The sequence below is a fragment of the Phaenicophaeus curvirostris genome, chromosome 11, assembly GCF_032191515.1.
Source record: "Phaenicophaeus curvirostris isolate KB17595 chromosome 11, BPBGC_Pcur_1.0, whole genome shotgun sequence".
Lineage (NCBI taxonomy): Eukaryota > Metazoa > Chordata > Aves > Cuculiformes > Cuculidae > Phaenicophaeus > Phaenicophaeus curvirostris.
Window position 1 is genome coordinate 5,617,625 of NC_091402.1, and position 24,433 is coordinate 5,642,057.

At 44.8% G+C, this 24,433-nt stretch overlaps 1 protein-coding gene across 1 annotated transcript in view; it reads left to right on the forward strand.

The window, feature by feature from the left end:
* Window positions 1–6,122: 6,122 nt before the first annotated feature.
* PTPRG (protein tyrosine phosphatase receptor type G) overlaps window positions 6,123–24,433 on the forward strand; it is a 415,153-nt gene continuing 396,842 nt past the window's right edge. The window contains exon 1 of the mRNA XM_069865996.1: window positions 6,123–6,303. Within this exon, the coding sequence (XP_069722097.1) occupies window positions 6,219–6,303 (85 nt within the window). The 5' untranslated portion in view covers window positions 6,123–6,218. The remainder of the gene's footprint in view (window positions 6,304–24,433) is intronic.

Sequence of the window (24,433 nt, forward strand, 5' to 3'; positions counted from 1 at the left end):
GTTCATGCTGCCTGCAAACCCTGCCTGTCCTTGAGTCAACTTTCCTGTGCAGAAAAAACCTGACAGTTGCAGTTATCTCCCTGGCAAGCCACATGACAGTGTTAAAAACATCTCGGCTGGATAGAGCCTTCCCAGGCAAAACGATTTTTGCTTTTCTGCAACTGATGTTCCCAAGACTTACATTGAACTGAAACATTATTGAAACTTATGAACAATTTTTTTTCACAACAATGAAAATTCCTGTCTCTTGTCTCATTGGTGCCCACCTGAAGTTCTGCAAAGACAGCGTATTCCTGGTGAGCTACGTAGATGGCATCAGACAGCAGGACAGTGAGGTGGGCCTTCCATTGCTTGTCCCTCAGCTCCAGGCATTAACACGCTTGCTCTGCTCACTGCTACAGTGACATGAGATTTTTTTTCTTCTTTTAACAAGAGAGGATTTGTGAATTAAACACACACTTACAGCCCTAGCAAGGTCATACCACAGGACTCCGAGTTGCTTTTGAAAGAGAGGAACTCATTGCCGATCTGTCTGGCCCTCTGCCGTGCCCGTTACACTTTTACAGAACACAGTCATGTTGAGGCTGTTTTAGGAGACAAAAGAGCTGTACAACTTCAAGATTAAGATGAAGCTTTCAAGTAGGTATTTCAGCATGTGACCAAATGTCTGTTCTGAATGATTTAGCCTAAGGGTACCCTAAGGCGGAGGTTCCTCTTATAGACCGTAAGAAAATAAATGTATTGGTCTTCCAGAAGAACCTTGTGCAAAACCCTGTGGGACACAGCCCAGCCAGGAAGTCTTGGAGGATCCCTGCAGTCAGAGCTCATTCATACAACACTTGCAGTGCCACAGATGGGCAACCGAGTACCACCTGCAGTGATCTCTGACCTCCTGTGCTTGTCTTTTCCTGGAGTTTGTGTCACTTGTAAACAGTTTTCATACATTTTGCTTTACCTGCCTCTCTGGGTTAATCTATTTTTATGTCTTAATAAATCCAACAACACGTCTCATTGCTATGATTGTATTGAAATTAAGCCCTGTTTTTTTCCTCACAGCTACTTTGCTTGCCCTCCACCTCTGTTTCTCAGCAGGTTCTCAGATGCCTTGTTAAGACTTTCAAAGCCTCACAGCGTACTCTGAGAAGAATGCATCTGTCCTGAGGCTACAAGAAAGTAACTCTGCAATAATATAATTTATGAAACTCGAAGTTCAGCATCCTATTTTTTTCCTTTCTATGCAAAGCTAGACAGAAACTAGGGCTGCCAAATTAACCTGCAACTTTACATCTCACATTACTTATGATCTGAACTGTAGCGGCTTCTCAGGTCCTTCATGTTCATTTATCCTTCCGGGCTAGATCCTTACCTGGTATTTTCCCCACGGGTTAACCATTGCAGTGAGGCTGGCTGGATGTAAATCAGTTTCTTTCTAACCACAGGAAAGTGCAACTTTCTATATCCATTTTTTTTTCTTTGATTTTTATTTCCCCAATCCTTTATACAGTCATTATAGATGTTAAGAAGCCTGTTTTGGAAGTGATTAATGCTATTAATATTTTTTCTAATTCAATAAACCCTCTCGTCTTTGAACTTCTTGCGATTTTTTTCTGCTTCCTTCAGCTTTTCACTAATTCAAACATATGACAAATGCAAGTCTTCATTTCAGTTTTCTATTATTTCTCAAGTCTGATCAAATAAATTAACAGACTTTCATTTCTTTCCCAGGAGTGATGCCCATATGTTGATGAAGGCAGCAAAAAAATATTACCTGTTCAAACAGCAGGAAAAAAAAAGATAAAAGTTAATCTTTTATTCACTCTTCCATCCAAACCAGAGATATTGATCCGATTCCTTTCACCTTGGCAACGTCCACCATGTTGAAGGGTAAATATTGCAAAACTGCAGAACACCCATCTTCCTCATTTAACTGTGCTGTATTATAGAATCATAGAATAACCAGGTTAGAAGAGACCCACCGGATCATCAGGTCCAACCATTCCTATCAAACACTACACCATGCCCCTCAGCACCTTGTCCACCCGTGCCTTAAACACCTCCAGGGAAGGTGACTCAACCCCTCCCTGGGCAGCCTGTTCCAGTGTTCAATGACCCTTTCTGTGAAAAATTTTTTTCCTAATGTCCAGCCTTGACCTCCCCTGGTGGAGCTTGAGGCCTTTTCCTCTTGTCCCTTTGCAATAGTTTTGTACAGCAGTAGTTACTTTAACCACACCGCAGCACTTCAGTCACTGGGAAAAAAATGGCTCTCCTCGCTAAGGTACCTGCTCCCAGTCCCAGGGCTCCAGGCCGGCTGGGCAGGTGCCTGCTGATGCAGTCAGCTCCGTTTGGGCAGTTACAGACACATCTCCAGTGTGTACCTGTATATTGTTAATAGTTGATAGTGTGCAGGCAAAGAGATACTGCAGGAAATAGAGTCTCATCTAACCATGTTTAATTCTGTGCTCTGCATTGCCACCATACATCTTTCCGTGTCTCTGCCCACCCCGATTGCTAATGTGAAACAAGCTACCTCTGCCACTATGGCTCTACACGGATGCCTGACGATGCAATGATCGATTTGCCACTCCGGGAAAAGTGGGTCACTGTACCCGCAGTACCACGGTGTGTTGAGTCCTTGCTGGCACTGGGGTTTTACTGATGCGTTTTTAGGATTTCAGACTTGAGGGACTACTGGGGATAACCAGCCTCAGCACTTCTGGGTTCTGATGGGAGCGCTGCCACTCTAAAATCCTCCTTAGCGGCTTACAGGGCCTGAAGTCATCCGTGCTCCTCGGGAGACAGCATTCTGCTTACGTATTTGACATGTTACTTGCATGTTTGCTCTGGAAGGAGGAAGGAAAATGCAGAATTCCTCCAACTCCAAGAGATAGGGACGTAGTTTCTAATTTGTCCCTTTTTCAGGATAGGGAACCCTAAACTAATGTAAAGTAGGTTTTAAATATAAAATTATGTCATTAATAGCTTTTGCAAAGGATTTTGAAACAGTGAGAAAAATACTGACGCGAACTGCTCTTTGAAAAAAATCCATCACATTTATTCTTCTTTTGTGATATCACAATAGTGTTTAATAACTTTTCCTAAGTAACAAGAGCTGTTGAGACTCGCTTGAAGATCACCTCACACAATACTAGGGAGCCATCATTTCAAGAGAAGAGAACCTGCCTGCCTATCTGTGGCACAGGTCAGTCAAGTTAGGAATCAGTTGCTGAAAGGAGAACATTTTGCAGGTTTTCCTGGAGCAGCCCAATAAGTAACTGGGCACAGATGTCACTGCAGAATCCAGACGGTCAAGGCAGGTGGGGGGTTGTTGGTTTTGTTTTTTGAGGAACAAAAAAATTCAGGAGGGAAATTTAACTCTTAAAATATTATCTCTGTTTTTATGAGAGCTGAAACCAACCTTCAAATCCCACCTGTTTGGGGAAATGATTTAATGGGCTATAAGTTGCATAAGAACTTTCTGTAGGGCCTGTACAATTTTTGCCTTGTTTTAGATAAGTCCTTACACAAGTGCCTTCTCCATTCTTTGCACGGCCCAGAGCGTAGTGCCCTCAAGGGCAGAGAGCGTCTGCTCAGGTCCTGAAATCATTACAGGAATAAAATCTCTGTTGGGATAAAGAGTTTTGCCTTGTAAGGACTGCATTCAACTTCCAACTGTAATTTTTGGCAGGTATAACCTGGGCTGTGTAGAGAAAGTGAAAGGCAAGCCTATGAAAACGTAATGCCTGGTAATCAGGGACTCTTTGGCTGCAGCGTGATCCACTGATGTGACACCTTGTGCTGTGTGGATGAACCTGGATGGATGCAAAGCCACAGCCTCCTCCAAGCAGTCTGAGCACAGCAATGGTGAGTACCCAAGCCCCGAGGGCTCGGCGCTGGTGATCCCCAAGCTGAGATGAGGAAAGAGAAAATCACTGTCCCTTCACTGAGTAAATGTGACTTCTGAATTTTCCTGCTCTGTTCCTCCTCCTGCTGCCCATCTCCTCTCCCCTGGAAACACCACAGATGTGGAGGTTTTGCAGGTAAGCAAGGAGGAGATGGTCACAGCACATGACAGAGCCGAGCAGAGCACAGCAGGAGCTGATAAACCCATGCCAAACCCTTTCCCTTCTGAAACAGAATCCCTGTAATGGAAATAATTACCAACGAAGCAGACAAAAACTACTCCTGAATGAAATTTAAGCTTCAACAGACCACAGCACTGCCAGGAAATACCAAGTACAAGCAACCATCCCTTCATCCTGAATTCACACCATTTTCTGTTCCTGTTTCCTGTGCGAAGTTATCAATCACTCAGGAACTGCTGCTGGAGGTGAGGCTGTGGATCAAGCTTTGGATGCAGAGTGCCTTGGGACAGGCTTCGCCCTCTGCAAAAATACCAGACACCTCTCCTGTGTTGAGAGATGAACACAGTAGGATGAACTGAACACAGTAGTATGAACACAATACTGGGGGTCAAACCAGCAGTTGTATGGGGACCTCTGGGAATATCCAGAAGGATGCAGATTGATGGGGGAGGAAGGAGCTCTGTGGGTTTGGAGGGGGCAGAGGGGCCCTCTGGCAACACTGAGCCCAGTTTTTTGAGGGGGAAGCAGTGTGGTTTGGGGGGGACCTCTGGGAATACCCAGAAGATGTGTATTGCTGGAGGAGGGAGGGGAAGAGATGTGTGATTTTGGAGAGCGTAGAGAGGGTCTCTGGCAACATCCAGTCCTGTATTTTGGGGGGAAGCTGCGTGGTTCTGTGGGGGACATCTGGGAATGCCCAGAAGATGTGGATTGCTCAGGGGAAAGAGCTGTGTGATTTTGGAAGGGGTAGAGAGGGTCTCTGGCAACATCCAGCCCAGGATTTTTAGGGGGGCGGTATGTGGGGGACCTCTGGGAATACCCCAAAAGATATGGATTGATGGGGGGAAGTGTAGAGGGGGGGAAAGAGCTGTGTGATTTTGGAGGGGGTAAGGGGAGGGTGTCTGGCAACATCCAGGCCAGTTTTGGGGAGGGGGAGCAGTGTGGTTTTTGGGGGGTTCCGCTTGGAATACCCAGATGCGGATTGCTGGGTGTGGGGAAGAGCTGCATGATTTTGGAAGGGGCAGAGAGGGTCTCTGGCAACATCCATCCCAGGATTTTGGGGGGGAAAGCAGTGCCGTTTTGTGGGGGACCTCTGGGAATACCCAGAAAGATGCAGATTGCTGAGGGAGGAAAGAGCTTTGTGGGTTTGGAGGGGGCAGAGAGGGCCTCTGGCAACATCCAGCCCAGTTTTTTTGAGGGAGAAGCATGTGGAATTGTGGGGGCCCTCTGTGAATACCCAGAAGACGCGGGTTGTTGAAAGGGAAGGAGCCGCGTGATTCTGGAAGGGGTAGAGAGGGTCTCTGGCAACACCCATCCCAGGATTTTTCGGGTGGGAAGCGGTGTGTTTTCGTGGGGGACCTCAGGCAGCGCACGGAAGCGGGAGGGAGCGGGGGAGAGAGAAGCAAAGCGGCGTGATTTCGGTGCCGATTTCTTGCGAACGCTCCGCGTGTGTGTGTGTGTGTGTGTGTGTGTGTGTGTATGTGCTAAGCGCTGAGGGGCTCTGCCCTCCCCTCACACACACACACACACACACAAGCACGCGCGCGGGGCCGGGGGCGCGCGCCCGGGCGCCGCGGCCGCTTTAAGGGCGCCGGGGGCGCGCGCCGCCTCGCCTCTCGCCTCGCTGCCGCCGCGCCGCGCGCCCGCCCGCTCCCGCTCCCCTCGCCCCGCTTTAAAGTCTCCGCCAGGATCCGGGCTCGCCCGCCACTTCCTGTACGGCAGCATGGAGCGCGCCGCGGCCCCGGCTGACCGCCGCCCGCCCGCCCGCGCGCGGAGGCGGCTCTGAGCGCCCCGTCCCAGCACGGGCTCCGCGGAGCCCAGACGAGCCCCGCAGAGCCGAGCCGAACTGAGCTTCGCCCCGCGGAGCCGAGCCGCTCTGAGCCGAGCCGAGCCCCGCCGGTCCCGCCGTCGCTTTCCTCCCCTGCCCCGCTGGCGGGATTCCCCCCGCGCTGAGGAGGCGAGCGGGAGCCCCCCCCCCCCCCCCGCTTTCTCCCGCAGGAAGAGGGACGCGGGGAGAAACTTATTTTCAACAAGTTTTTTTTTGGGTTTTTTATATTTTTTTTAAATTTTTATTATTTTTTTTTCTCCGGTGCGTTAATTATTTTAGTTCCTCTCCCCTTTCGATGTGCGGCTTTGGACATGCGGAGGCTACTGCAACCGTGTTGGTGGATCTTTTTCTTGAAAATCACCAGCTCCGTGCTCCATGACGTGGTGTGCTTCCCCGGTGAGTGAGCGTCGCGGGTCCCCGGGGCTGCGGGCAGCGCTGCGGGGATGGATTCCCCCCCCTACCCCGTCCCCTCCTCCTCCCCCGCTGTCTCCTCTCCCTCCGTGCCGGGGCTCGGCTCCCGCAGCCCCCGGCTCTCGCTGACCTTGGCGGGGCTGCTCTGCCTCCCGCCCCCCGCTCGTGCCCCTGCGCGGCTCCCCGGGCTGCTCCTGCCCCGCAGAGCCCCAAGGCCTCGGGGGTCCCGGCCCCACATCACCCCCCCCAGCCCCCTATAGCCCGGCGGGCTCTGCTCCCCCAGTCCCTTTCAACCCCTTTCTCCTGGCGGGGTCTGCTCCCCTCCCAGCTCCCTTTTTTTCCCGGCGGGCTCTGTGCCCCCCCCTCTTTATCCCAGCAGGCTCTGTCCCCCCATAGCCCCTTTTAACCCCTTTACCCCAGCGGGCTCTGTGCCCCACGCCCCCCTTTATCCTATCAGGCTCTGTGTCCTGTCCCCCCTCTCCCCCGTCCCTTTTAACCTCTTTATCCCAGCGGGCTCTGTGCCCCCCCCCCCCCCCCCTTTATTCCAGCTGGCTCTGTGTACCCCCCCAGCCTTTTTAACCTCTTTATCCCGGCGGGGTCTGCCCCCCCCAGCCCCTTCTAACCCTTTTATCCCGCCGGGCTCTGTGCCCCCCACCCCCGTTTATCCCCGTAGGCTCAGTTCCCTCCACCCCCTAGTCCCTCTTTAACCTCTTTATCCCGGCGGGCTGTGACCCCAGCCCCCTCTCTCCCGGCGGTGCCGCCCCCGCCCCGCAGCCTTTCCCGTTCCCTCCCGCACAGCCGGTGGGATGCGCCCCCCCCCTGCATCCTCCCATCCCTCCCGAGGGTCCCGCACACCCCGGCCCTCGGCTGCGTGCGGGTGTGACAAGGAGGAAGCAAATTCTGGAAGCTTTATAGGAACTTCCCCTTCTGAGTCTTTTTTCTTCTCCCCCCCCCCCCCCCCCCCCCCCCCAATTCACTTTTCCTCTAACGCCAGCCAGGGAGATAAGCACATAGACCCGTCACATCCCGCTCCTCCCAGCCACTTCTTACAGGGTAAAATGATTTGAAGCAAAAAGAAAATAAGTTGGAGAGAGGGTTATTGCCTCTACAGCTTTTGAAGAAACATTTATCTTCTTTGTATCGATTTCTTCTCAATTTCAGCCCTCGGAGTGAAGCCTTTCTCCCTGGTTCTGATATGTATTGTACAGTAATTACATCGGGAAGGCAGGCGCTGGGAATGCTCCCGGAAAACGAGCTGTGGTGGAGGTTTGATGCGACAGTAGTGTCCGAGTTACTGATTTAGAGGAAGAGCAGGCGGTGCTGGCGTTGTGGCTCGGACATCGAGGCGAATGGGAGCAGAGAGCGGTGGCTCTGTGGCTGTTTTGCTGTGTGTAGGTGAATTCTGCAATGCTGGAAAGCCAGAATCCCAAGTGTGATGCTTGGGAAAGGGCTCCTCGTCGCTAGAGATCAGCTCGGAAAGCAAACTGTTTTCCAGAAGGGCTTTTGTGTGTTTAGTTTTGGTAGCGGGTAACCAGGTTAAACCTTAGTGCACACACCCGGGGTGTGTGTGAGCCAGGGCTGGGAGCTGGAGCCCAGCACAAAGCCTGATCCCTTGCAGCAGAGCTGCCCGAGGCTGGGAAGCTGCAGGGAGGATCTCGGGGACTAGAATGGGACCCTGGTGCTGACAGCATCCAATGGCAAACCATCGGAATTAGTCTTGGCGGGGAATCCCGGCCAGATGTTAACCGTTTAGTAGCTACCATAGAGGTCTCGGTACCTTCTTGTAGCGTTTTCCAGAGAGGATTAGGGAATTAAGGCATCCGTTATTTTGTGTGTTAACTTAGCAGCATCTCTCTCCCCTCTGCTTCATATTGAGCTCTCTTTAAATGGAAGTGACATCCCTGTTTGTTTTCTGCCCTGCAAATCACTTTACTTTGTGAAGAAACATAAAGGCTATTTTTTTCTTTGTTCAGAAACCGTCTAGAAAAATAAGTCTTTGCAGTATTCCTTTGTTAGGAGGATTGTAATAGCTTTTCACTGTTTAAGGAGAGATTCCTGTTGCCGTTCCTTTGGTTGCAATAAGATGAAGGAGTCATTCTTGCACAAAAAATATGTGCGTAAGGTTTTGCTCTTTCTGAAGTGTTAAGTTCAGTGCATTTCTCTGTGGGCTTGTCACTGGTAATTGCATTGCTTAATAAATCAAAGCAGGACAAGGTAAGAGAGGTTGTTTCCATGGGGTCTGTTTGCGCATTAATCTAAATTCACAGTACCAAAAATCAGTAAGACGTAACTATTAACATTATTGCGATATCCGTACTAGGTAGTTCCCCAGTGCTTTGCCAAGGCAGAATAAATATTTTTTGTGTAAGGGAAGAAGTGCACATTTTTGTGGTCCTTAGCTGTTGCTGTGACAGTCCTGTCATCCAAGGAGTGACAATTTTTAGCGTTCTCTTAGGCCAGATGCCTAAATGGAAGTAATTTTCTTAAATCCAGACTGGCTCTGGTAATGGATCATGTTGTTGCTGACCTGGTAACTGCCTGTAAATGGGTTTTGGATTTTGAGTCTTTGTAGATCTGAGTTGAGAGTTCATTTTGCATTTAACTGTCTTCTCCTTGGAGGAAAAATATGCTAGCAGCTTTTCTCTATGAATTAATCAAATGCTACTTCAAATATTTTAGAGGTGTGGAGAAGACTGGCTTTTTTTATTAAAGATTTTACAGAGGAAGGTGTATTGTGCATGTAGAGAAATACAAAACGTACAGGAGAGGGCCCTCCAAGACTTTATTTAGTCCTGTGGCTTTTATGAAGATGACACTTCTTACATTTTAATTATCTCTTATTTTCAGTGCCTTTTTAAAATATGCTTGGCATTACGGGAAGTTGCTAATGGAGTCCTTGCAGATAAAGAACGTCGGGTGAGCCTCCTGTGGCTGTAAGAGCTGAGCTTGCTGGTGTGCTTCTAGGAGGGAAACTCCTAGAAGAGCTTTGCTGTCTGTCGGCAGGTTTGCTGGAGCTAGGTCTTGGTTAGTGCAGCCAGGACAAACCTTTCAACAATCTTCAAGTAGTTACAGCAGCTGGAGTTAGAAGGATCCTAAACTGGGGAAGGAGGAAGAGGTGTCATGGGAGGGAGTGATTTTGGATATTCAGGAAAGAAAGGAGTGCACTTTGAGGGTAACTGGAATTCCCTCAGTCAAACTGGGGTGTTCGCAGTCTGTGAAGCCTGTATTCAGGCTGGGGACATTGCCCTGCTGGGGAGAGTGAGGATTTCTGCCAGTGTGCGTGAGTTAGGATTTCTATTTCTGCTCTCTCATCTCCTCCCTCCTCTCCTTTTTGTCTAGGAAATGGGGATGAAAGGGGTTTTGATCTTGTTCAGAAAATGGATGTCTTGGTCAGAGCAAGGAGAGACTTCTGAGAGTCCAGCACAGCGGACGTTTACCTATCCCTCCCTTATCTGCGCTAGGAACCTCTGCTAAAGATGTCAGTCCTGCCTGGTACCACAAAAGTCACTGAAAACACCTTCTGATTCCATAGGGTTCTGGTTCGCTTTCAGTTCCTGGGTCTTTTCAGGGCCAAGCATTATCTGATGTTATAGGCGCTCAGTTGAAGCTGTGCTGTTATCTAGTTGTGCAAGTTTAATCATTGGGGTTTGTTTCCAATTACAGACAAGACCGATAACAGCGAGGACCCTATCCATCTTATGATCAGTGCTCAAGGACTGACATCCTCAGAGCTTTCTTAAATAAAATGCTATTAACGTTGACTTTAATTTCAATGTTCAAGTTTCATGGTTAAATTAAAGAAATTACTTCAAACTGTTAATCTCAACTGTCCTTGGAAAAAGTGCTAATCATTTAGTTGCTGCTTTTTAGCAGCCAAATGAACATGTGGTATGATGTGCTCTGAAGCCTAAGGGTATAGTAATAACGCTGTACTTTAGCTAATATAGAACTTTAATCTGAGAAATTACAGAAAAAAATGAGACTAATTTCTGTTTGCCTATGTTACTCTGCTTCCATTTTTAGAGACCAGAGTTGCTTCTGTGCGTTGACAAAATTGTAATTATTTATATTTACATGCCATGCTACTTAAAGATTAACTCTAAAAAGCAAATTTCAAGTGTTTTAGGAAGCAGAATCGCATACGATGAATGTTCTTGAAAGATATGGAGTCATCTGAGGATGCAGATACACCATAAGGGTTAATTTATGGTTTTTAAATATCCCTTTTGGGGACTGCTTGCTGCTTTAGGTGCCTAAATATCTTTACAAATTTTTCCTTTCCTCATGGGATAACTCTGGTCGATTTTCCAAGTGAAAATTGTGGACCTGCATCTTCTTGCACCCTGTTGATGAGGATGAGACTTACATTGATGGCCAGAGTTGCTCCCAGGCAGACTTGGCTTGTATCATGTAGAGACATGCAGGGGTTGGGAGCAAAGTAGAGGTACAAAATGTGAATTAAATGTGCACTGTAATGCTAAGCAGAGGAGCCTGAGGTGTGGCCAACTGCAAGTGCCCAACTGGAGAGTAACATTTGGTGAAAGCAGGTAGTTTTTACATTTGTTTGTCAATAAACCTTTAGACGGGAAAAAAAAAAATCACAGAAAAGTGGTCTTTGGTTGCTGTTAATTTTTCCGTGACTCAATGTTTTGTGGTAGCGATGACAATCATGTTATCCGTGTTGTAGGTTGCAGATACGCATTAACATTGCTGGCCTCGGGGCAAGTCAAACTGGTGTTTTGGAATGCTGCTAGCGCTTAGTACAGCTCTCTGCAGTGGTCTTGCCCTGCTTCTGCGGGGGCAGGACAGGTTAATTCTTGGATGAAATGGTGCTGCATTGGTCCTGTCTTCAAATGCTCACTTTTTGATGTACAGTCATCTTGTTGAGACGCGGCTGCAAGGGCACGGTGGGTTCCTGGTTTATGCCTTGAGCTGTGCCGCTCTGGTAGCTTAAGCAGACAGAGGCTCTTCCCACCCAGGAGGTGAACGGATGAATGAGGGTGCCTGTTGCAAGCACAGCAGTGAAGGCACTGGGGTATGGCATGGGTATTGCTGTTCTTTCCTCATTTCTCTGATTGCTTGCAGAATAATGGGGAGTGGAAGGGAATGTTGGTGGTGAATAAACTCCCCAGCTGACTGGAGGAGGAGGGAGGACACGGTAGTAAGGAAATAAAGAAGTTTGTGCAATCACTGTAAGATATGTTTTTATTACACTAAATGGGCTCACCTTACAGCAATTTGAATTAGTCTTCAAGTGAACTATGGTTAAAGTAAAATTGGTTACTACATGGCCTTGTTTTCTTTTAATGTGGTTTTCTTACGCATCTCTGAGTTTGCTTGGGAGTTGGAAGTATTAGAATTCTTAATTATCAAGTCATTTGAATAATGATGAACCATTTTCTAGAACTTAAAACCTGACCGTGCTGTGCACCTGCCTGCAGTACTGACACATAAAATCTCAATTGGCATGGGTGTTGCAGTTTTTCTGTGCATAAATGCTGCAGTGATGCCTGAATGTGTTTATCCTGTGTCAGTGCCTGTTTGAGGGACTTTGCTTTCATGGCATGCAGGCCTTTCTGCAGAAAATCTGTGTTTTGATACTTGGGTACTTAGCTTAGGAAAGCTGCTTTGAAAAATCCTTTTCTCTGCTTGCAGGTATGTAATGAACGAGACCTTGAGACCTGAAGAGCTGCATTGGTATTTAGGAGCAAAATGTGGGATGTTATTTGTTCTTGTGGCAGCCGTTTTGTTCTTTTTTTTTTTTTTTTTTAATAAAATGTGCTTGTCTGCCTGACAGAGTGCTGTTCAAGTTCTTCTGTTGGGAGTCAGTTTATTCTGTTGACAGTAAAGGAAAGCTGTCTGCAAACTCCCCGCAGGCAAAGCGGACGGGCAGTTGTTCACTTTTCCCACACTTCATTCTTTCTGTCTTCTGTCCTTGCACAAGGTTGGTAAAAGGCCTGTAAAGTGCTATAATACATGCTTTAATCAAAGCAGTGCCTTGCCTTTTCTGTGCTCCTGTAGAAGCATCTACAGTTTGGATTGTTGTTTTTTAACAGTCTGAAGTCTTAGGCTGGGGCTCTGGGGCTGGTTTGTGAGGCTGGCTGAGGAGCAGCGTTAGTTGTCCCAGAGTGGAAGGGGGCTTCACTGCAACAAGTAGTGACACTCAGTGAGCAGGTTATGAAGGTGAAATCCCACGTGCCAGTGGATTGGATAAGCCATTATTCTACTGCAGAGGTAAATAGAAGCAATACTGTCCTGGCCCTTGCTGGTCCTAAACAGTAAGCAAATTACTTTTTGGGTCTCATTCCATTTCTTCAAATCAAGGATGTCTGTGAAGTAACCCCTGCACCAGTGCCTGCCTTTGGATTGGTTTGGTGTCTACCAATGCTCTCTGTTAAATCTTCTTTCTTTCTCGTTATCCTTTTTTTTCCTTTCTTTTTTTCCTTTCCCCCTCTGAACTTTAAAATAACTAATTTTGTATCTTAGGAGGTAGTGAAGTTAGTGATAGACATCTCAAAATAAAGATGTCTTGGCTAAGAGTTTTTTAGATCAAGCTTACTGTTTTTCATTTTTTGGTGGATGTATGTATATATAAGCCTCAGAATGAGACTGTGTCCTTGTACCCCGCCTGCTCTTCCCTGAGACTCCAAGAGGAGACAATAAAGATGCCTGGGAGCTTTCAAATAATGAAGTACAGATCTACATTGTTCTCACAAGCGAGTTTAGGGATTAAATTTTTGATAGACTCTCATTGGTATTTTAATTCCTAAGGTGCTTTCAGACTTCTGGAGATTATGGTATAGATTTACTGCAGTCAAAGCAGAAATGAGGCTTTGTGCAGCATAACAGTCTCTTAAACATTGCATCCACTTGGTAGACAGGCAAACAGAACTGATCAAATGTTTCTTCTTGTTGACCTCCATGCTACATGGGACTAATTTTCTTATTATTCTGACTGCAGTAGCTTGTCTATTTTTGTATTTAAATCCGTGCTTAAAGCACAACTAAAATTTGCCTGTTGACAGCAGTTGCATCATATTTTAATTGGTGAGAATTGCTAATGGAGTGTTCAGGTTCTAAAATTAGTTGTTTATTTTTCCTTTCTTCTTTGCCCAAGGGTTTTGCATCAGATTATATGGCTTCTGTATAACTGCTTGCGCTCCAAAGCAACACCTTTGTGCAGTTTTAGCTATTTAAGTAAGTTAAAAGTATGGGCTCAGTGACAGCAGTTTCAGAAACTGTGACTTTTAAAATTGTTTCCTACTACACTGTTTATGCATTGTAAAGTGCTTCTCTTCTGTTTACTGTCTATTAATTCATTGTTAGCTTTGTAAACCTGGGGTGCAAAATGTGCAAGTTTCTAATGTTTTATCTTGGCACAACAGCAGGTTCTCAGCTGCTGCAGGTTGTCACAGCACGACTGATGCTGTGGTCGCTGTGGCAGCTTTCATCAGGTGAGGCTTTGCACCATAACCCTCATTGTCGTGTTATTCTGAAGAGCAACTGTGTTTTCAATATTTCCATAGGCTGACTTTGTGTCTGAGGTGCACAGTTTTGATACTGTTTTTATGCTTCTTGGAGGGTTCTGCCTTTACTGTATGGTGAGAAGCAGACCCACCTTGGTGTGGTTTTGCTGGCTGTGAAGCAGAAGTGTCCTGGCCTTCTGTTAAAACTCTGGCTTTGTCTTGTGTGTTGGTGCTTGGAATTGTGTTGTGTTGTACCTCTCTTTCTGATCAAAGCTGTGGCTGTTGCAAAGGAATTTGTGAGGGTTTTTTTGTCCACAGCTGTGCTTGTGGGTTGTTTTTTTAAAAAAAATCTATTATTAGTTTGATGCCACTTTTGAAGTGATACTCTTTTCTGTGAATGAAGTAGTTGCCAAGCTGAATAAACCACCAAAAAGGTGGTGGTTTGAATTATTCACTGTAGCTGTGAAGCTCAAACTGCTGGTATATAAACTCTTTAATAATGCCTTTTATCTGTTTCACTTTTCTGCTAGTTTAAAGAATTCTCTGATATTTTGTTACTGTGAAAGTACTTACTTAATAACCCCTGTCATGATATCCTGATTGACTCAGTGACCTGAACTTCACAAGCCTTTTGCGATCAGATTTTATCTGGTTCTTGAATAATTTTTTCCCTTTTCTCCTATTTTTTTTTAACTTATGTTTAAAATGATGCATACCAGAATTGAACACTGCTCTTGTTCATATCATGTATGTACCATGCTAATGCCCTTTCTGTTTGTCTAAAGATTCTCATGGCCTATTTTTCTGCCACAGCAAGAAAGCTAGTGTTGATTGTTTGCCTAGTATGACTTCTAGATCATTATTGGAGTCAATGCTGAACGAAACAGTCTGCTGTTCTGTGGATGTGGCCTGGCTCAGTAATTCTTAGAGCTTTTAGCCTCATTAAAATAAACTCTTTGACTGGCTTTCCTTTTTTAATGTGACTTGTTGCTATAATGGCAATTTTTAGTAGCAGAAGGAAGGGTGCTTCTCTTTGCCTTAAGTCCTCTGCAGTTTTAGTGCCTTAGATACATCTTCAGGTGTGGTTTTGTTTCCTTTAGTAGCCCTAGAGTATTTAAGGAAGTAGCAGTCAATGCATCCCGTAGTAGTCCAGGTGCCTGCTCTTTGAGTTATCTAAAATGTCTGTCTTGGGGTTTGGCTTCTGTTAAGCACTGTAAACTGAAAGCTTCATATAGCTTCAGAACATGACCATGACCTTTTCACGGTAACACTGATGTGGCTGGCAGTTCCCTGGAAACTTGGAGTTGGGTTCTGACTTGGATGTTACCCCAAGGAAACAATAGATTACTTAGGAATGTGTTTTCTGTATCCGTTCCCTCATCCTGTTACCATTACTCATGCTGCTCTTGATACAAAGTGTTTCTTGTGCTATCCTCATTTTCTCCTGCTCTGAGGTGCAGGCCAGGGCTCTGGATAGTGAGTGAATTGGAAGATTTCAGGAGATCTGCTCCGTTACTGTGACCTTGTTTCCATCACGGTGGCTTCCCTTGGGTGCTTTTAGCCTTCCACCTCCATTTTGTTTGTTTTGGGCAGAGTTGTATCATACACCAAATGAGGAAAACCAGTCTCTTCTGCTCCAGCTCATACTGTCCTGTCTGGGGAGAGGCTGGTGCTTGTGAAGGTGGATGAGAAGGTAGAGAGATCCTTTTGACTGGAGAGGAAGTCCAGTCTTCCAGATGTGGGAGCCTTTACCAGAAGCCACTGAGAAGACCTGAGCCATACCTATCAGCTTATATTGGAACAAGTTCTGGCATGCTGAAAGGACCATAAACTTAATTGTGCCTGGTGGATACTTGTACTTCTTGTGTGCTTCAGGAGGACAGAGTGCAGGATGAGCCAGACAGGTCCTGGCAGCGTGTGCAGCCTGGGGAGCTGGTATCCTGCCAGGGAGGTTTTAATTAGCCTTTAAAGGATGGGCTAGATGGCCATCACAAGAAGTCCCTTCCAGCATTGTGCTGTGCTGCACATAACCTTACCATGCAGCTGAAGCACCTGGCTGCCTCTGCTCTGAGTCTGTACTTGCCCTCAGACAGGAGCGAAGTGTGTCTGCAGCTGTGGTGGCCTCAGAGACTCATGGTCCAGGAGACTCTGCTGTGCACAAAAGGGGAGTGTGGTGCCTGCTGTTATTACTTGCTAGAGCATGAAGCCTGCAAGTGATGGCAATACAAGTGTATTTCAATTTGTAACCTGGCCTTCTGTATCCAGATTGGACTACATCTATTCTATTGCACGTGTTCATCACTTGGGGAAACATGCTGATAGTACTTAACGTTTAATTGCTTCTCTTGATTTTATTTGTAAATTAGAATCTAGAGGATCTGTTTAGAAAAAAAAAAAGTAGAGCTTAATTGGACAACATTTTAGCGTAACTGAAAAAAAAAAAGATGTAGCTTTCCAGCTTTCAGAGCTGAGACAGACACAAACTTACTCATTGATCCATACATATGATATAATATTTTAACTACTGTCTAAACTGGAGGTCATCTCTATGCTAGGTTGCTTAAGAGTCTGTCTGTCTTATCACATCTTGTACTCATTTATAGTTGTTTCCATTTCTGGCTTTGTTTGAGAGACAGCTAACGTTTCAACCTAAATTAAAATCAATAAGAAGCAATTTCGTTTGTTTTTTAACTACTAGAGCAGGCTTTTTTTTTTTTTTTTTTTTAAGTAAACCTCTATGTTCAACTGAGTCACTTGGTTCTTTCCATCAAGATAATTACTAGACCTCATTAATTCCTAATTTTTGCATATGTAGGAATGGGTTTATTTTCCAGTGTACCTAACAAAATGTCAAATATGATTTTAAAATAAACATTTATTTTAAGTCATCACTGAGATATAAATGTAGTAAGGAATACTTGGCAGTTAGAAGCAGTTAAAAAACATTTTGGGAGGAAGCATATGCTTAGGAGCTGCAGTGAATGCTCTTGACCCAGGAGTCCTGCACTGGCAGGGTAGCACAGGCTTTCCCTGGCACCTTTGGGCAATGTTCTGCAGGGATGACTTCCAGTGGAAAAAGTGAAGTCTGGGTCTCTATGCCTCCAGTCCTTGGCTTGTATATATCAACGTCACACCAATTCATGTGAGAAGCTCTTGTCATGTTGTCAGCTGGCTTTTAGCACACAGCCACTAGGTTGCCAGCAACAACAATTAACCTGGGTCATAGTCAACATGGAATTCAGACTGAAGCGATGTTAGTGCTTTCTAGAGAAGGCAGTGGTGATCCATAAAGTAATATTGGAGTAAATACCTGAAGGTAATGCTCTTATGAAGCATCTGAAAGAGGATATGTTGCTGCTCTGTCGAGTTGGTCACAGGGTGCAGGAAATCGTCCTCTTCAGTTTGCAGGCTGCCCAAGTGGAAGGAGATGGACACTGTGTAGTGGTTGCCCTCTGTGTTTTCAAAGGTTCTGTTTTCCCTGGCCAGTCTTCCTGTCCCTGGTGCAGTTATCCGGTTGGAAGAAATGGTTTGTGTCTTAAGAAACCGCATTTCTAGGAAGGGTGGAGCAGGCACTGTGGTGGGCACCTGGCTTTTGTGTGGAAGCTTCTGTTCAAGTGTTTGCTCTACCTCTTCTGGGGGAAGTTTGACATCTTGCATTGTTGGTCCAGTGCATGTCTGAGTGCTTGTATTCATCTGCATCTTATTCTAAACTGTGCAAGGTGAAACTTTAGTCCCTGGAAAAGTGAATGCTAATATTTTTCTCAGGTGGTTCTGTGGGTTGCTATGATCTTGTGCAGTGCTTCTCATACTTTCAGAAATGTTAAAGAGTTCCTGGAATTCTTTATTCTGAATACAAGAACATTTTGGAAGGTCTGAATCTCATTTCCTGTTTAAGTTTCCTTTGAAGATCATGAGTGTTATGAGATACCTGTTACTTTAATCTCTTGGGTTCAGCTTTCTCTCACCTGTTCTTTTGCTGTCACTTGCTTTGATTCCAATGTGTTAATGAATCAAGGATGAGGGCAGAGCAAGGGCAGAAAGAGGCAGATCTGGCTACCATGGTAATCAAAGCAAGAGTCTGTTCCCTTAAGTAAACTGGCAAAGTAGTGTTTTGTAGGAACAAAACATGCTTAGTAACTAGATGACACTGATGAATAGCACATTTCCTTCATCCATGAAGACAGCTTAAGAGTTGTGCATGAGTTTCTTGAATTTGATATCAAATCAGCAAACTATTTCTTTTTAACTAATCACTTAAAACCACATAGGTTTGTTTATTTATTTAATTTATTTATGTGCCAATAACCCAGCTGTGTTTAAAAACTTTGAACAGACCTGGTACATAGTGTTCCAGGAATGTAAGGTAAAAGTGACTCATCTGTATGCCTGTGACACTTCTCGTGAGTGGATCCCAAGCCATAGTTCAATGCACGGAGCAATACGCTACAGCAAAGATTCCCTGTCAAAAAGGTAATTGATACCTCATGTCAAACACTGTCTGCATGTAGTGGTTTCTCTATTTAATGTTATTAAGCAGTGTGACCTCTTCTATTCTAACAATTAGCTTTCAAGGTGAAAATAAACCTAGGAAAAATTAGCTTTTTGTTTTCATTGGCCCTGAGGAGTCTTACAGTTTTGCAGCAGTCTTGGTCACACATCCATGCTTTACAGTCATGATTGGTATTTTGATCAATGATTCTTCATTTCTGTAGTTTGAGATTGCTTTTCCCTATTTGCTTCTGTATTTGGGAGACATTGCCAGGCATTCTGGCTGCAGACCATGTCTGCGGAGCCAGATGAGTCTTGTAAGATGCACGCCGTCAACGGCTAACAACACTAGCTTGTCTCATTTGCACTCTATTAGTAACAAGTTCACTTGCTAAATAATTCTGTTCTGGTCCTCTGTTTTTAATTTACCTGACGCTTGGGCTTTTTGTTGAACTGAGGATATGAGCACACCCTGCAGTAAGGCAGCGCTTTCTATCTTTGCAAAACCAGATGTTTCTAAACTGCATACACTGAGTATGGGAGGCAGCTTACAACTTGATTTGCCTTTTTACTTCTATTGGTGAAATAGAGGCCATCCTGGAGTTCGTTACATTTGGTTGCATTCCTTGTTGAAGCACATGGGCCTTACTAAGTGAGATCTTTTTGATGAGCTGGAAAGAAAATGCATCGTTTTGGTGAACGCCATTTCTGTTAACAGTGTCTGGGCCATGCAATACTGAACAAAATAAAGGATCAAAGGCAGCAGTGCTGTCCTGTCTGCCCTGGAAAGCTGATGGATTGTTCAACGCTTCCCTCGGTGCCTTTCAGTGAATTCTGCTGTGATCAATACAAGCAGCATTGACAAAAAATGGACCCTTCTGCTAGCTCTCGTGCTTGCAAGCAGGGTGGAGAAAGCTCGATTTGTTTTGCTGCTGAAGCCCTTGCTGACCTCATGCACGTGCTGTGCGAGAGGCCTGCTTACCTGCTTGGATGTTATTGCGTGACTCTGCTGTCCTGCCATCCAGGAGGACACTTCAGTGGTGCCAAGCTGCTTGTGAAATTGCTTATGCTATGGTTTTGGATATATCCACAAAAAAAGCTCCAGAGATCTTTCAGCTAGACTATAGGGATAATACTCTGTTACTGTCTTATGTATTTGCAGCCTCTCAAAGAAAGGGCTTAGAGTGAAGAACTGTCTGTTGTTCAGGACTATCACTATCTTTAGAAAGCTGCTTTAACATTCCTCTGCTCTGTCATTTGGACTGTCTTCCACTGATTAATTGTCCCCATGTTCACTGGCCTTTGCAGTTACTCTGGTAGTCTTTGTCGTGCGGGTTCCTGAGCCATTCTTGCTGCAAAACTGAAGTCCAGCATGGGGTGCAGTGCTGTCTTACTGAGGACCATCCTGTCTTTGCTGTAGGTGTTCTCTCATCTGCGTGAGTGCTCCCATTTGGACTGGGGGCTCCTTTCTTTGCCCCAGCCTGGGCTGGTGTAGCTGGGCCCTTACGCTCATGTAGCATTTGCTATCCAGGCCTTACGTAGGATTCAAGCAGGGAATGCCAGTGCCTGAATGCAGTAGCTGAGGCTGGCTGTGCCAGTCTTTTCCTTGTTGCTGAGTGGCTGGAACAGTCTTCTAGACATTGGGACCTATTTCTCAGCTGTTTTGTACTTCACCTGTACCAGTAAGGAGGATGCTCTGATAGGATCAGTCTTCTGCTGTCTGGTCTGTTGAGCTCTTGGGAGGTGCTATTTTGCATTCAAGTTGCGATGTGTTGCTATATATATATATTTATGTATGAATACTACCGCTTTTAAAACCTGGCATAATAATAATGAAGCTTAGGAGTTATATGCTTGAATAGGTTTCTTCCATTAGTAAAGCAGTTAGTAGGTGGATGAGAAGGAATAATCAGCAGATGTTGTAGTAGTAGAGTAGAACTGACTTCACATTGGGGATTCATAATGTGTGTCTGAATCCATGCTTATAGACAAAACTGCGAAATGAGGACTTTTGCTCAAAGAACAGATGAGGCTGCTTTATAGATTAGGAAGCTTTTTTGGTAGGTGATACTGAAGTCAAGTGGCCTTGTGGTTCCTTTGGCTGCAGTGTGTTTAGCTAATGTTTTTTGTAGACCTTGAAGTCAGAGCTGTATGTAGGCGTACAAAAACTGATAGCGCCTGTTAGTTCTACGTGGAGTTAAAGTGATGTGGAAAAAGACTACATTACACAGTAATGGGTAATTAGTTGTACAGGACTTTGGTGTTGGTCTGGAAAAAAACTTGCCTGTTCAGTTCAGTGGAGATTTCCACCTTGAATGTGATGGTAGGATGTCATATCAAATCTGATTAGTGAGTGACTTATTGCAATGTTGACAAGAAAAAACTGTCTACTACAGGATACACTGATAGAGGACAATGGTACTTCATTGTCATTTCTTCCCCGAAAAGCTACAGCATCATTGATGTTTTCAAGTTGCTTCATCAGTTTGGGCAGTTAGTGCCATGGAGGGGAAATGTGTGGAAATTGCTTGTTTTCAAACCCTAATGTCTATAGACACATTTTTTTTTTATATGGGTAAAACCAGTTAACAAGCAGCTATTTGTACACTCGTGTTTACAGTCACGTTGCTCCCTTTGCCTGTCTATGCTCCATTTTACCAACTATGTATTTTCTTCAATGTTTCAAGAAAAAGACCGAAAAAGCAATAGAAACTGTGGCAACCGAGTTTGTGTAAAATACATATTGGTGTTCTAAAAATCAGTCTAATTTTAGCATATATTTTAACATAAACTTCAGCTATATTTTGATTTGCCACTTCTTCCCGGTTCAGCTGTTTTCCATTTCATGCCCGGAGTATTTGTGGAGCACATAATTCTCACCATGCAACACCTAAGAGTTCCACAAGTGACAATTATAAGGACATTGTTTGGTGTAATATACCAGATCATAGATGATTTGCTCAAGGCATAAAATAATAGAAGGTATCTGATGATAATTTTGAGGAGGGGAGGAAAAAAACCCTAACCTGATTCTGGAGGACTGTTTATTGTAGTTTTTTAAACTTGATAGCTTCTAGTGTCCTGGTTTCAACCTTACTGTGAAGAAGTGTAGGCTCTTAAAGGGCTACGGGGTATGTTGCCCCTAGAGACCTTGATGTCTCCTGTTGTTTCAGTATCCCTGAGAAGGGCACCAATGGACTGGGCTGTAGCCTTTTTTGAAATGATGAAGCTGGACAAACATACTAAAAATACCTTCTTAAGTTGGCTTGTGTGTAGCCAGCGCTCCTCAGATGACAGTCTGCATCTTCATCACTTCCAGGATGTTGAACCAGGTTGAATTGCTTTTGTTACTGGAGTTGGATACAAGAGGTACAGAAAAGCTGAATCTGATACCCGGCCTTCCTTGTGTCGAAGGCCAGTATGAACGCATTGAACCCAAGACTTGCAAACTGAGCTTCTTTGTTCTAAGACCAAAGTAACTCCAATAGAGATGCATTTAAATTTAATTAGACTTGAACAGTTTTGGACCATGCTCATCACAATATGCTCATGTACGCAGTCTGTCCTGGATCCCTGTGCTCCTGTATCTTGTGTGATGCTTAAAATATTGCAGTGAAAGGAGGCACTAAGGAAGACATCCAGTTGATTCCTTGCATTCAGTGACATGAATTGTTTAGGTTGGAGGAACATTGTGAGAGTCTTCGTTCCATTCTCTTAGCTGTGTGAATGTGGCTTAAGGGTTCTGGTTTGGTTAATGGGGGAGCTTGGCTAACTGAAGGTGTGTGTGTGTGGCTTTGGTTGTAGTTTCTCCCTGGTGCTGGCGAGGTTATTGATGATGCTTTCAAGACTTGCTGCCCAAGGAGAGGTAGGTGTATGCCCAGGCTTATGCAGTCAAGGCTGACAGAACCAGATTGCTGAAGCCAGGATGGCTTCTCTCACTGTTGTGGCAAAGGAGAAGGTGAACTCCTGTGCTGCAGCTTGTTGGGCTCAGCTGAACTGAGGTATCAGATGGCAAGATTTCCTCCTGCTGTAATCCCTGTGGAGACAAAGAGCAAGAGAGCACCCAGGGTACTGTAGACCTCTGTGCATACTGGGAGAGAGGAGCACCTTTCTGGTGGGGAATTGGGAGTCTTGCTACATTGCTGTGCCATCAGCAAAGTCAGGCTGCCAGACAGCCTTCTTGGCCTGGGAATTATACATGCAAGTATCAACCTAGCTGATTTCTCTCCTTAGGAACAAATGCAAGGAGAAGTGTATGTTGCATAGCAATAGACTGATCCATTCAATGAATCTTAGATACTTATCAGGACTCTAACTCTGTGGGCACTGTTTATCGGTCTAGGAGACATCCTTAAGGGTCCTCATATCTGACAGTGCTGAGTATACCTTAACAATGAGGGAGAGATGGTGTATGTTGCCCAGAGAAATTGTTTTTTCGTTTAATGGCTTTAATTCCTTTTGGGTGCACCTGTTTATCAGACTACCTTACGCTATAGAAAGAAGCAACCTTTCCTCTGTTACCTGAATGTCTCTGTCCTAGAGGTCATTACACCTATACCCTCACCCTTTGAGCTTCCGTAAGGCAGATTTCAGGATAAATCTGGTTTGCTCTGGAGCTTTGTCGTCATGAAGTCAGTGTTGATACTGAGCTGGTGGAATTTTTCAAAGAGGACTAATAGCAGTAGTCTTTCCATTTCTGTTTAATTAGATATCTCTCTCTGAGAGAGGCGAGGAGCTGGTAATCTGATTTGCAGTGGCTGAGACAGATCAAAAATGATACATCCACTAATTACTGAATAGTTTCTGAAAAAGCAGGGTTTTTTTTTTTCTGTAAAATGAATTGGCTCTGGGTGATGATATTGGTATGCTGTTGATCATGCAACAAGTGTCTTTGTAAGCCTGAGTTTTCATTTAAAAAGGCATCATTGTCTGCAAAATATTTGGGCATTCATACTCCCCCTGGGTTGATCAACTATTTGAAATGAATTATCTCGGAGTGCTGTCACAATTAAAGAACGGTGTGCTCAGGTGGAAGGGTTTGTCTGTTTCAGAGATTGGAGAGATACGCTCCATGAAAATGAACATCCTCCCAAGGTTAAGTTATCTATTTAAAGCTCCTCCAATTACGATGTTGGATAGCAGGTGAGGTTTTTTTTTTGTAATGTGGATAAGAGTTAGCAGAGGACAAATGACATAATTGGAGGGGGAGAGAGAGACTTCATACGTGCTCACTTCTAAAAAAGTGAGAGGGATAAGCAAAAGACAATGCCAGGGACCTGCCTTGAGATATCTTAGTCCTTTCTGGTCGCCTTAATCTCAAGCAGTCTTTGCAGGCTGGGAAGGAATGAGGACAAGAGTTAGTATTTGTATAAAAGCTTCCAATGACTGCTCCCAGGTGTGCTCATGGCTTGATGCCATCTGCCTTTTGGTAAGAAAAAGGAAAAAAAGCAGCCCTCATGATGGCATATATAAATAGTCGCCTTTTTGCTCTCATATAGCACAGAAGAAGGTATTGGCTAGTGAGTTGAATTGACATATTCCTTTGTGCACAAGTTATAGCAACTTAAATGAGAATTACACTCATAGCAAGAGGATGCATTCTGTTTAAATTAGATAAGGAGATTATGACAGGAAAAGATCATCAAATAAAGGGGTTTTTAAACTAGCCAGTGAAATAAATGTATGACTTCAAACTTTGTCTTGCCAGAATTTATTAATAAAACACAATGAGTTTTTTGGAATACAATGAAGACCTTTTCCTTTGAAGGTTACAGTGTAATTTGTGTAATTGTGTTTGTGCAATTTGACTTCAAGATGTGTCCTTGTAATTTGGTAAACTGCAGATCTTGCTCTGATATATTGCATTTTTCTTGTGCCTCATATTGACACATCTAATTGCCTCATAAGTATATACTCAGTTTAAAGCCATTGCACTGCCCTCTGGACCTTGAGAAATTCACTTTCTGTTCTGTAATGATAATCTCTGTATGGATCTTATCTGTGAAGCAGCTGGCCGCCTTTGCCTGCCTCCTTACGAAGTATACACAGCTAATTGCTGCTCTGCACAGCCTCATGTTGCTGTTATACAGCTGAAGGCGATACTGTGTGATGCTTGAATTTTTCCCAGCTGCAGGATGCCCTCTTTTGGCAGGGAAGCCAGG